Source organism: Cynocephalus volans, chromosome 6 (assembly GCF_027409185.1).
Source record: "Cynocephalus volans isolate mCynVol1 chromosome 6, mCynVol1.pri, whole genome shotgun sequence".
Lineage (NCBI taxonomy): Eukaryota > Metazoa > Chordata > Mammalia > Dermoptera > Cynocephalidae > Cynocephalus > Cynocephalus volans.
In genome coordinates this window covers 50707711-50721490 of record NC_084465.1, presented here as the reverse complement: position 1 = coordinate 50721490, position 13780 = coordinate 50707711, and the positions used below count along the sequence as shown (strand labels likewise).

Here is a 13780-nt window from a genome sequence, read left to right as displayed (position 1 = left end):
GAGGCTTCTAGCTGTCTAAGGATAGATAATACATTTTTTAATCCTGTCATTCAGAAGTAGGTTTTGATCAGCACTGAAATAATTGCCTCAAGTAGGGAAATGTCTGCTTAAAAAAATAAAACTAGACCATCAGAAAACAAACAAACAAACAACAAAAAAAAACAGACTTGTGATTTAAGAGACAAATTCATTCTTTAGAAAATAACATATCTGGTTTTATCTCACAGTGTGGATACAACCATCGCAGACTTACATGAGCAGTAATTTATTTTTGCAGTAAGCTTTTATAATCTAGAAAGTAAAATACCATTTGTATGTATCAACTGTTGGCATCCTTATCGATAGGTATGAATGCACTCCCAATGAACATACCCATGGGGAAGTTCCCAATCTTCTTTCAAATGTTTAAGTAACAAGGCAAATACATCTGTGGTGTTTTCTTCTGATGGATGAAAATAAATGGGCAACCACATTATCTTTCCTGAAGCATTCTCCAGACAGACTGGAATGGCTCTCATCAAAAATTAAAGGCATTCGAGATACACTCAAGGCAGCACTTCAAATCTCAGCAATTGTATTATTTTGAGCTGTCAGGTGTTCAGAAACTGCTAGTGTCTTTAATTTTTAAAATGATTTTTTTTTGTCTTCTAGTTTAGTGTTCTTTAAGGAAAAGATCCCTCTGGGAGATATTTCCTTTAAAATATCAAATTTCAAATATGGTCCTCCTGTGTTCCTCTTTGCTGACCTGAGTTTATTCTTCATTGATGTTCAATATCTTAAATAGACCATTGCTTAGTTCATTCTGTTTTCAGTTTTGTGAAAGTTCATTTAAGGTTAAATCATCACTGAATGAGGCAAAAATGAAATCTTCTTTTATGTTCCATTTTCATTCTACTATTTATGCCAGCATCTCTGTCCTAAAGTCTAATTGTGATGAATTTTGCCTGTATTACGCACATTCACTATAAAAAGTCCCCTTGTGACAAAGGACAAGATAGAATCAACATCCAAAGAATGGACCTACATCATAATATCAAGATCAAACCCACGTCTGAACATTAGTCCAATGTGTTCTCCACCCTTCAGTATAAGGGTGAGATCAAGGCCTCTTGATATTTGAATAAAATAGATATTACTGTAGCCCATATAGAGATAGATTTAAAAATGAAGATAGAAAACATGTTTTTAAAAGTTACAGAGATTTTGACACCACAACGCAAACTCTATTTAATTTTCATTGCATTTATACCACGGATATTTTGCCACAATAAAATATACATGTGATCATTTTAAGGGCGATTGTAGTGAAGTGGCAAAACTCACCTGCTTTGAAACCAAACTGCCTTTGAACACAGGCTGCATTATTCACTGGGTGAGTTACCTTAGGCAAGTTATTTAACATCTCTGTACTTTTAATTTCCTCATTTGTTAACCAAGGTAATAACAGCACCTACTTTATAGAATTACTGTGCGAATTAAATGGAATTAAAGATGTAAACTACTTAAAACAGTGGCTAGCACTTGTAAATTTTCAAAAATATTTTTTATGTTATAGTCATTACTTTACAACCCTATTACCCTGGTAGTTTCTCACCAACTTACATTTAGTGTTAGATGGAGATTTCCTTTCTTCCTTTCTCCCTCCCTTGGTTCATCCTGTCCCTACCTTTGCCCCTCTCCTCCTCCTCCTCCTCCTCCTCCTCCTTCATCCTCTGCTCCCCTCCCACTCTCTTGGGATTGGAGGGTATGTGGGAGGGGGAACTGACATCCAAGAAGTGGACTTCTTGGATAATTAAGTACCTCTTTTAACTTGAGGCTTACTAGTCACTAAAGACTATAATCAAATATAAAAGTGAAGACAAATTATACTGCCATAAGATCTGGATACTAAACTAATTTCTTAGTGAAATTATCACATGAAATGTAAATGCTATCAACAGGTGTCATAAAAGAAATGATAAAATAATTTTAGTACATTTTCTACATCTGTGCCACTACAGCCAGCACTTTATCCTCAGGGAATCATCTCTTCTATATCTCTCACTTGATTATTTTTAACAAGAAAGTCAGTAAACAGCCCAAATGACCACGTGGCTAAGTGGTTTACCAATAAAACATGGTTTATTCAGACAGCATGCTCTCACTGGGAAAGACAAACACAGCACATTATATAATTGTCTTGAATTACATTTCAAATGTTCTGTAATTCTTAGTATGAGGTTTTTTTTTTAAAAGATTTTAAATAGGTAACTGGGTTTTTAAATCACAGAGTTTGCATCACACATTGGCTATACTAATATGGGACTGCAGGAGTGGGTGTAGTGTCAATTCAATTGCCAGCTTTAGAAAGACCATATAAGTGGTAAATGTTAGTTGCCAGATTTCTTCAAATCCAACACACTATCAATTGTAACACATTAAGAAATAAAGTAAACGTTGCCAATTATAATTGTAGGATGTCATCAAATGTAAAATGCTACCCTACTTCAGAGATCCCAAAATGTGAAATAAAATATATTCTGCATCTTAGAATCAATGAAATATAATATCATTACTGTACTAGCATTAAGAAATATTTATTGAGATGTTCTACTGTCTATAGTTCCATAACAGGAACTATTAGGTATACAAAAATACTACATGTAGTCCCTAACATTAGGAAATTTAAAATCCAATTAGGAAAAGAAAACAAGCATGTGATAAATCAAATAATGATATGAGTTAACAAATGATATTTTAAAAAGTTACAGAATATATCACAAAAGCATATAAGTATGGCTGAAGTTTAATTCCTAAGAAATAATTCTTCCTACTTAAAAAGGTCACACCTTAATTTTGAAGATTAACCAGGTAAGAGAAAATCATGGTATATATATCTTCAAATGCCATAGGTCTTTGTGTTTTTTTGTTTTTGTTTCATAACATTGAATGTTAGTAATCCCCTTCAAGTATTGCTGGGCATTTAATAATCACAGATACTAACTCTTTTATGTAGTTTTACTCAGCTCATAATAAATATCATAGTAAAAAATAAAAGTAAGAAATTGCAAGACTTTAGTTCAGAAAATTTCAAATGAATTTCTTCAGTGGTCCATGTTCAATCTTCACTTTTCCTGTGATCTCTCACAAACTGATTAGGAAAAGAGATCAATAAAAGCATCTTGCCCACATAGGAAGCAGCTGTTTTATGTAATGTTCGACATTCTCGTGGCTTATAATAAAGAGGCTTAACTACCTATCAAAAATGCCAAAAATACAAATTGTATCATCAAAATTGTATCGGGAAATCCAAATGAAGGTGTGTAAAATTTGTTGCAATTAGTAAAAATTACTTCTGACCAAACTGCATTTTTCTGACCAGCTGCTGAGAAAACACTTTGGAGTTAAAACTCAAAATACCTAAGAAACACCAGGGCCATGGGTTTGTATCCCCTTGCTAGCTAATGGCCAGTAGCTAGTATCTAGTATGTGTATATAAACTAGTACCTAGCATATATATATACACATCAGAAGAAAATGCAGTTTCATATCCCAGGAACAATGAAACCATATACCATCAAATATTTTTAAACAGATTCAATTAAAAACCTGTATCTACAAGGGCACTTCAAAAAGTTCTTGGAAAAGCAGAATTGAAAGATGAATCTTTCCAAAAAATTTTGAAGTACTCTCATTTAGGAGTAGGTAGTTCCATATGGCTGACAAAGATTTATTTTGTGTTCTATCTTTCAAAAAAGCAATTCTTGTTTTAAATTAAGAAGTTATGCATGGAAAGAATTTAAATTATCCTTCTGAGGGCCAATGTAAGTCGTAGAGAGCATGTCAAAGGAGTCGGGGATCACTATTAAACTAAAGGAAATTTCAACATTGAATATCATACAATTCAAGGAGCATTTCCTTTGATGTTTATATATAAGACACTGTACCAACTATGGGGGAATTGAAAAGAAATAAGAATTTGTCCCCATCCAATCTAACCTGATAGAAAAGGCAGGAAATTAACTGAAATAAGTATATAGTAAAATATATTCAGCATTATAGCAGTTACAAGCAAAATGTGACCACACACAGCACTTTTGTTGTTGATATCTTGGCAAGTTTTATAGAAGAGTTGCCATTTTAAACAGACCTTGAAGAATGGGTAGGATTTTAACAAATGGGGTTGAGAGAAAAAAGCATTCCAGACTAAAGGAAAAGCATGGAGAAAGACAAAGTCATAGAATGTTTAGGGAATTGTGGGAAGTTTAAGGAATTGTAGGAACTCTGATATTGGCAGGCTGGGTAACCCAGGGAACAGGTGGAAAGAGTATATAGCCAGTGATGTGGGAGCCACAGAAATCCCTGACACTAAACTGTATGGTATCAAGCAGAAGGGAAGGTAGTGGTAAATTTTGCGGTATACAGGTTTTATGGGACTTTTTGTCTGAGCAGGAGGTTGAAATAGAAAACCACTCAAGGTAACTTCTAGCTCTATTTTGTTAGACTGCTCAGCAAACAACTGTTTCTGAACTGCCTTTGACTTTATCCTACTGGAATACTCCTCCATTCCACAAATATTTAGTGTGCCAGGGATGTTCTAGACAGTTGGGGCAAATCAGTGAACAAAACAGAAAAAATTCTCGCCTTCAAGGAACTTTCTTCTTGGTGAGAAGAGAAAGATGATAAACAATGTGCATAATTAAATAAGTGAAGAATATCATGTGCTATAAGTTTTTAAAAATGCTATGGAAAAAATAAGAGTGGGATAAGAAGGAGTGGGGTGGTGACTCTAGGGTAGAGGCAGGGGCATAGTCTGCATTGAGAGACGTCACAAGTTGCAGCCTTTGCACCATAGTGCAGTGTTTATCTAAGGATGCTATGGAGGACATTGCTCACTACACCTCCTGGTTTCCTCTTCATGAAAGCACATGAGGGGGTTAGGTTTACTGACTTCTGGCCACCATGAATCACCTAACTGATCACATTTTCCTCTTGGTACTAGTGGCCAGAAAGATCAAAGCTAAATTTGTGGTCTTCTTCCAAAAAGTGTATGGGGTCTTAGAGCATTTTTTGTCCCTGTTTTTATTTTATTTTCTGAACATTCATTTTCCTATTGCACTGATTTCTTCACTTACCTTTATCTTTTTTAATGGATAAATAATTGTATACATTCGTTGAGTACATGTGATGTTTTGATATATGTTTACATTGCGGAATGATTAAATCAAGCTAATAAACATATTTTTGTATAATGAGAACATTTCAAATACACTCTTTTAACAATTTTGAAATATACAATACAGTATTATTAACTATAGTCAACATGCTGTGCAATAGACCTCTGAAATTTATTCCTCCTAAATAAAACTTTGTACCCTTTGAACAACTTCTCCTCATTCCCCATCCTCCGCACCAATTTATTTAACCTTTATTTTGTTGTGTACTTTTTGTCAGCTAAAATCCAATTTAGAACTCTGGAGGTTATAATAAATATGCAAAAATAAACTTTTTTTAAAAAGCAGTTTTGACCTCTTTTGACATAAAAGTTAGTGGCTTTCATTAAGGACAAACCTGTAAAAATGATACATTTAAATAGTTACCCTATGTGTAATCCCATGAGAGGTCGTCAGTACTTGCCTTCTGTACCTGTCACAGACTCCTTGGGTACTTACATGAAATTCACGCAGCCTGTGCCAGCGGGTGGAGCAATCCAGACGAAGCTGAGGTTGGTAGTGGGCAGGTGACTCACATGGGAGGCCACCACGCTGCACATAAACTGGTTACCAAACTGGTGGTCAGACATGATCCCTGAGAAACAGAAAGGAAGGCAAGTTGTTATAAAGACAACAAAACAAAGTCCTTTGTATCATGGCATAACAATATTTTCTGGATGTGTTTCTTTTATGGTAAGATTCATTATGCTATTTGGCTTCTTCATAAGTTTATGTAATTTTTCACTTTTTATTTTTAGAAGGAAATTAATCACTTAAAACATTATTGTTAAGGAGTAACCTACTAAAATTGTTGCTACAGTATTTTCTTTCCTTTGACTTTATCGATTGATCTTTGCCCATCATCAAAGACCACCAGGAGCAACCTGCAGTTGAACAAGGTTGCGTTTTCTGGAACTGCCTGCATCACGGGGAACTGGGAGGCATTTCACTAAAAGAATGTTAGAAGGGGCTTGTTAAAACAATTGGGCTTATGTTAGGTTATTTCAGAGAATAAGGTGATCAGGTTTGCCTTGGACTTTCTCGATCTTAGTATTAAAAGCCCTGCATTCTGGGAAATCCCCCAATCCTGTTGGGGAAGTTTCAGAAATAGGTGGTTTTACTTCTGGATTTAGGGCTATCATAAAGCAGAGGTAATTTTATCACTGAATATCTGAATTTTTATCTAGCAGGCATAAGGAATGGAGTGGGCTAAATCTGTGATTGGTAAAAAAGCAACAATAGTAATGTTAGCATGGAGAGAGGAAGGTTGGCCATTTTTGTGGCTGACACCACATTCTTGCTTTGTTTGTGCTCATGCATAACTGTAGAGTGATCCTGTGCTTTCCTCACACTATCACAGTCACAGAGTGGCCTTATCTAGTGTTAGTTTTCTGTGAAATTGCTCATGTTCCACATGAGAACACCATGGCCAAATTGTGAGCATGTCAACTACTAGCTGAACTATCAAGAGATGCTTTTTCTCTATTTTAATAAGGTGATTCTTTTAGGTTTACCTCAGATATAAAATACTAATAAATAACTCAATGATAAGAAAAGAAACAACCCAATTTTAAAATGGGCAAAGGACCCCTACAGTCACCTCACTAAAGACATACAGACGGCAAATAAGCATATGAAAAGATGCTCAGCACTATACATCATTAGGGTAATGTAAATCAAAACAACTCTTGTTGTTTTTCTGGTTGTTGATATCTCTGTCACTACATATCTATTAGGATAGCCAAAGTCCAGAACACTGACAACACCAAATGCTGGTGAGGATGTACATCAACAGAAACTATCATTCATTACTGGTGGGAATGCAAAATAGTATAGCCTCTTTGGAAGACAGTTCGGCAGTTTCTTACAAAACAGAACATACTCCTATCATATGATCCAGTAATTGCACTCCTTTGTATTTACTCAAATGAATTTAAAACTTATGCCCACACAAAAACCTGCACATAGATGTTTATAGCAGCTTTATTCATAACTGCCAAAACTTGGAAGCAACCAAGACATCCTTCAGTAGGTAAATGGATAAATAAACTGTGGTACAAGCAGATGATGGAATATTATTCAGCACTGTGAGAAATGAGCTATCAAGCCATGAAAAGACATGAAGAAAACTTAAATATGCATGTTACCAAGTGAAAGAGGCCGGTCTAAAGAGAGTACATACTGTATGATTCCAACTGTATGATATTCTGAAAGAGGGAAAAGCCATGGAGATGGTAAAAAGATCAGTACTTGCCAGGGTCTGGGGAGTAGGGAGGGATGAACAGGCAGAACACAGGATTTTTAGGGCAGTGAAACTATTCTGTATAATTCTACAATGATGGATACGTATCATTATACAAATTTTCAAAACTGTACAACACTAAGAGTGAGCCCTAATGCAAGCTATGAACTTTGGGTGATAATGATGTATTGATTTAGGTTCATCAGTTGTAACAAATGCACCACGGTGGGGCAGGATGTCCATAGTAGGGAAGGTTTTTCATGTGTGGGGATAGGGGTTATATGGGACTCTCTGCACATTTCACTCAGTTTTGCTAAAACTTCTAAAACGTCTCTGAAAAATAAAGTTTATTAATAAAAAAATTAATAAAAACATTGCCAGGAGTGGGAAGTTAAATTTAAAACTTCTCTCATTTATTGGCTTTGTGACATTGAGCTAATGACTTACTCTCTCTGATTACCAGTTTTCTTGTCTGTAAAATGGAAGTACCATGCCGCCTATATCTTAAAATTGTAAGAATTAAATGATCTAATACATATGACAGCACTTAGTACAGTATCTAGAAGTAGTGGGCTCTCAATAAATCTTGATTTTCTTCCTGACTGCTAGAGTGATCTTTCTAAAATATGATTCTATTCAGACTATTTCCCTACAAAAAAATTTTCAATGACCCCACGTTGTCTATAGCTGGACTGTTCAATATGGTAGCTGCTAGCCACAGTGGTTATTTAAATTTAAATTAATTAAAATTATATGCAATTTAATAATTCAGTTTTCCAGTTGCACTAGCCACATTTCAAGTGTTCAATAGCCACACGTGGCTAGTGGCTGCCATATTGGATAGCACAGAATAGAATATTTCTATCATCACAGAAAGCTCTATTGGACAGCACTGATATGTAGGATAAAATTAAGACCCTTTGGGTCTGCTCTCATCTCCTTCTCCAGCTTCAGCTTCAGCACTTCCTGCCCCCATGTCTTGCCCATCCCCTTGCACTTTATACAGCAAAAATACAACATGAACCTTCCTCCACCTTTGTACAAGCTATACCATCTACCTAGAGTGCTTTCTCTCCCCAGCTGCTCTCAACCACCTGACAGATCCTATATCAAGATTTAGCACATTTTCCACTTTGGCAAGCCTCTCCTGTCCACCTCCAAGCAAATTCAGGTGGTTCTTTCTATAAGTTCCTGCTGAACCTTTTACTTAACTCCAACATAGCTCTTAGTCCAAGGCATTTGTTCTTCTCTCAAATTTATTTAGTTCCTTTTTAACTGACATAAAATTGTATGTATTTATCATGTACATCATACTGTTTTGAAGTATATATACATTGTGGAATGGTTAAATCTAGCTAAGTAACAAATATACTATCTCACATAGTAATTTTTGTGGTGAGAACAGTTAATATCCACTCTCTTTGCATTTTTCAAGAATACAATATATTGTTATTAACTGTAGTCACCATACTGCACAATAGATCTCTAGAAATTATTCCTATCTAGCTGTAATTATTTATCCTTTGACCAAAATCTCCTCACCCCACCCCCAGCCACCCCAGCCTCTAGCAATCACGTTCTACTCCCTACTTCTTTTTTTTTCTTTATTTTTATAGCCGTTTTAGTTTTACAGAGAAGTTGAGAAGTACAGACAGTTCCCATACTCCCCTCCGCACACACTCAGTTTCTCCTATTATTGACATATTAGTGGTACATTCAATGTTTTTAGATTCCGCATGTGAGTGAGATTATGTGGTATTTGTCTTTCTGTGTCTGGCTTATTTCACTTAACATAATGTTTTGAAATATTCTGTTTTCTTATCTTTCTCTACATCTCATTTCTTTAAAAGCACAAATCAGGTTTACTAATCTACATTCCTCTAGCATTTAGCACAGGATGCATAGTCAAATATATTATATATTTTCTTTATATCTTTGGGCTTGGGTCTCAGCCCTCAAGATTTTAAAAAATATTCTCCTATATTTTCTTTCTACTATTTCATTGTTACATTTACATATTTAATGCTTCTAAATTTTGTTTTTGTTCTGTTGTGTGATACAAGGGAGCATTTAACTTTATCTTTTTCCTAAGTGGTTCTAGGTGCTTATCATTCTTCCCCTGGATGTCATAATGGCTCCTTAAAGGCTTCTCTGTCCTACATTTCACTCTCCTCTTATGCTAAAATGATTTCTCTGAAAGGCATGTATGATCACATCAGTCCTCTGCTAAATCTCTTTCAATGGTTCCCCACCAGATTCCAGAGAAATACAAACTCATTAGCATCAGTTATAATGTTGGGCCCAATCTGACCCCTGCCTGCTGTCCCTGAACTCCCTTACCATTGCCTGTGTCTGAGCTGTGCAGTTTTTCTCAAGCACTGTGGTGGAGCTGCCTTCACCCACACTTTAAGCATGTGCTCTTCTTTAGTCATAGCAGGCCCCAGACTTTTGCTCTCCTCCTACCCTTCCTTCTTTGCTAGGCTAACTCCTATGTGCGCTCTTCAAGGCAATACTCAGTGTAGCCTCTGTTTAACATCAAACATTGAGAGAAGTCACTCACTATACTAGGCCTAATGACCCAAAGATATGTCAGACATGGCCCGGTCCTCAAACACCTCCCTCTGCACTCACTGACCCTAACCCAAGTTTGGATAGATGCCCTTTCTACATGTCATCATTGCAATTCATAAATCCCTCCAAAATAGCACTTGATCATCTCCCCAGGTAGCCTAGGAGGGACTCCATCTTTAATCTTTATATCCCAAGCACCTATCACAATGTCTGACTCATCACGGATACACAAGAAATGTCTTCTGAATAAATACAAGGGTGACTTTAAAAACAAAAGACAAGAGAAATTGTAATACGTAATGATTCATATTATCTTTTAATTCTATTTTCCAAGAACTTCTTGAAGTACTTTTATATATCACATTAACTAATGAAATAGAATCTTCTACTATAGAAATTGTTCAGAATAGATCATAATTGGTCTAAGAAATAGAAAAACAAGTCTATATTTTGATGTACCCAAATGGTTCTCTTTTTCTCACTGAAGGTTTTATTTCTTTTAAAAGCTACATCTTGAGACAAATTCATCAAGCCAGAGAAACCACAAGGTTAGGGAGGATAAGAGACTCCCAGAGAAATCACAGAGTGTGAAGGAGTCACTCGACAGCTGTGACTCAGGAATTGCCAATCCACTTTGGTCAGACATAAAGGAGGGATCCAGTGTGTGGAATATGACACATATGCAGGAGTCAGCCTAGCCAAAAATGAAAACAAAAGTTCCAGCCACAATTTTGTGGGAAGGGAAACGAATCAAACAAAATAAAGTTTCAGTGTTTCAGAGCCTTGGTGACAGGATTCATGGTCAAATGTCTCCCCATTACTCAAAACTTCTCTTAGAAAGTGAGTCAATGTCTTGGCCACATATTACTTGACAGAATTTTATACAGCAACTACCTTATGCCCTACTCCATGTGAATATGTCATAGAACAACATTCTTGCAATCCAGTGGTCTTGCATAGTAGTTCCCCAACTTGGCTGCAAAGTAGCACCACAGGAGGAGTTTTAATAAATATTGGTACCCAGAGATTCTGAGTTATCTGAGCTAGGGTATAGCTTGGGTATTGGGATTTTTAAAATCTCACCAAGCAATTCTAATGTGAAGCCAAGAACTTGCATTAAAAATGTGCCTTAGTAAATGTTGTCTAGAACTCAAGGTGAAGGTGAATGCTATTCACATTCACGATGGTACCAATATACAGTTTGAAGGTATCTAACAGTGTCTTATATATAATGGCCCTGGTAGTGACGCAAAGTATCTTATTTTCTTACCCACTACTCCTAAAACCATCCCAAATATGTATTCCCTGGACCTTTTTATGCACCTTCTAACACTATGAGCGTGCAGTGGGCTTTGCTTTTTTTAACACAGAGAACTGGCCTATTATACTACTACCACGTTGTAACTGGCATTTTATCTAAGAACATCTAAAAGCTGGCCAGAGTTGCAGATGAGCAATCAATCTATTTATCTAACTACCAATCAGCATGGAAAAAAAAAAAAAAACACCAGTATTTACAGAATCCCTATTTTGCATTAAATATTGTGTTAGGCCCTACAGAGGCATATAAAACAAACGTAAGAGAGTCCCTGCCCTGAAATAACTTGAGATGGGAAGAGGAAACTAGAATAATAGCATTCTAAACGAAATAGCTAAAAAATAAGTAAGTGCTAACTTGGTAGTATTGATAAAAAAATTAAAAATAGGGGTAAAAAAGTGATTAATATGGACAATTATAATAATGACAGCTAGCGCTTCCTGAGCACTTACTATGACCTTACACTGTTCTCAGTGCTTTATGAATATTAACTTATTTAAGGCCCTTAACAACCCTATGAGGTAGAAGCTGCTATGTTCTCCACTTTACTGACTATGACTATGACCATAAGAATACGGAGATAAAAGAACTTGCTCACCGTCGTACAGCAAGTAGGCAGAGCAGTCTGGCATCAAGCCAGTGCCCTTGCTACACAGTAAGAAGTGGTTCTATTGAAGTGTGAGTCTTGAAGAAAAAGCTAAGATTTCCCATATCTGTTTTCATTTACATGAAGCAGCAGGGTATAATCAAGAGAGGGTCCCCTCAGCTCTGCCACACACTGCTGTATGACCTTTGCCAGGGTGTCCCCTCTCAAGCTTTATCCTGACATCTTTAAAATGCTGGTCCATGGTCACCAAGAACTCTTGCAGCTCCACAGCTCTTGAAGAACAATTTAAATGAGTAGAAGAAAGATGGGAGGACATTCCATGAAGGCAGACATACTGAGAGGAGGTGCACATGAAAAAATGACAACCAGAATGAGAGCAGAACATGTTTCCAGCATTCTGTGAAACAGTTTACTGCATCCATCAAGATGATCTTCTTAATGCCTTTTGCATCATCAAGGACATATACCCTCTAATTAATACATGTGATTTGGAAACCTATTCTTGAGATAACTAAAATTTGAATTTGATAATTAATTTAAATTTATGTTATTGCCTTCCTGCTGCATGCTGGATAATAAGGCACATATTGAGTTTTTAGTATGACTTGGAAAAAGGAAAATAGGATCTATTAATAAAAGAATTTAATTACACTGTGTTTCTCAAGGAGATATGTACATATAAAATACGTATTTGTGGGGCCGGCCTCGTGGTGCACTTGGGAGAGTGCAGCACTTGGGAGCGCAGCAGCGCTCCCGCCGCGGGTTCGGATCCTATATAGGAATGGCCGGTGCGCTCACTGGCTGAGTGTGGTGCGGGCGACACCAAGCCAAGGGTTGCGATCCCCTTACCGCTCACAAAAAGACAAAAAAAAAAAAATATGTATGTGTGTAGTGTAGTTATAATTGAAATTTTATTTTCATTGTTGTGGTTATGTAAAAACTGTCATACCAAAACTTTTTATGTGGAATATCTTCCCCAGAGAAAGAGGTTATACTTTCCCAAGCAAATTGGACTATAAGAGAAAATAAACACTTCAAATGTGGCTTTTCTGAACTTTGGGCAAAGAAAGTAGAGTTTACCCTTCAAACTCTGAAATTCTACAAAATTGATAACTGTCTTAATTTTAGCAAGATTTCAAAGCCTCCATGAAATAAAAACATTTTCCTTCTTTTTTGGGGATCTGAAATAAAAACATTTCAGATCCCAGTACCAGCAGGTGGCTGGTACTGGGATCTGAACCCTTAACTTTGACCTTGGTGTTATAACACCACACTCTAACCAACTGAGCTAACAAGCCAGCCCAACAATTTCCTTTTGAATATTGTGTACACATTTGAAAACAGAATATTCATAACCTAGCTGTACTTTCTATATCAACAATCAATGTAACTCTTTAAAACACCTAATCCTTTGACGCAGTGTGGGTGTTTTAAATTTATTGTTATAAAAGCCATTGGATATTTATTTTACAAACGTCCAATATTTGTCTTCTCTATCAAAGTGGTGGTAGAAGGATAAGAATCAATAGCAAAGTTTCTTTTATCCACATTATAGTTCAGCAAGATTAGGCTCAAGATGTCTTTAATTAATTCTAAAGTTGCCTCCACAATCCCTTTTAAGACAGTGACGTACATTTCTGTGCCTTCCAGGATGTCATTTTCCTTGACAAGTCTTCAGTTATTTTAGGTTTGTGACTAAACCTTGTGTGAACCCCATTTTCCCTCAGGAATGCTTTTCTATGCTTTTAATGTGCATACTTTGGGGCTTCAGAACTGTAACTAGAAGTTCTATGATCCCCCATCTCTAAAATAAAATGTACATATTCTCATAAAAATGTAGGCTATTCACT

At 36.2% G+C, this 13780-nt stretch overlaps 1 protein-coding gene across 2 annotated transcripts in view; it reads right to left on the bottom strand.

The window, feature by feature from the left end:
- RELN (reelin) overlaps window positions 1–13780 on the bottom strand; it is a 466847-nt gene that overhangs the window by 323823 nt on the left and 129244 nt on the right. For both annotated transcript variants that reach the window (XM_063099074.1, XM_063099073.1), the window contains exon 3: window positions 5652–5787. In XM_063099074.1, coding sequence (XP_062955144.1) covers window positions 5652–5787 — 136 coding nt within the window. The remainder of the gene's footprint in view (window positions 1–5651; window positions 5788–13780) is intronic.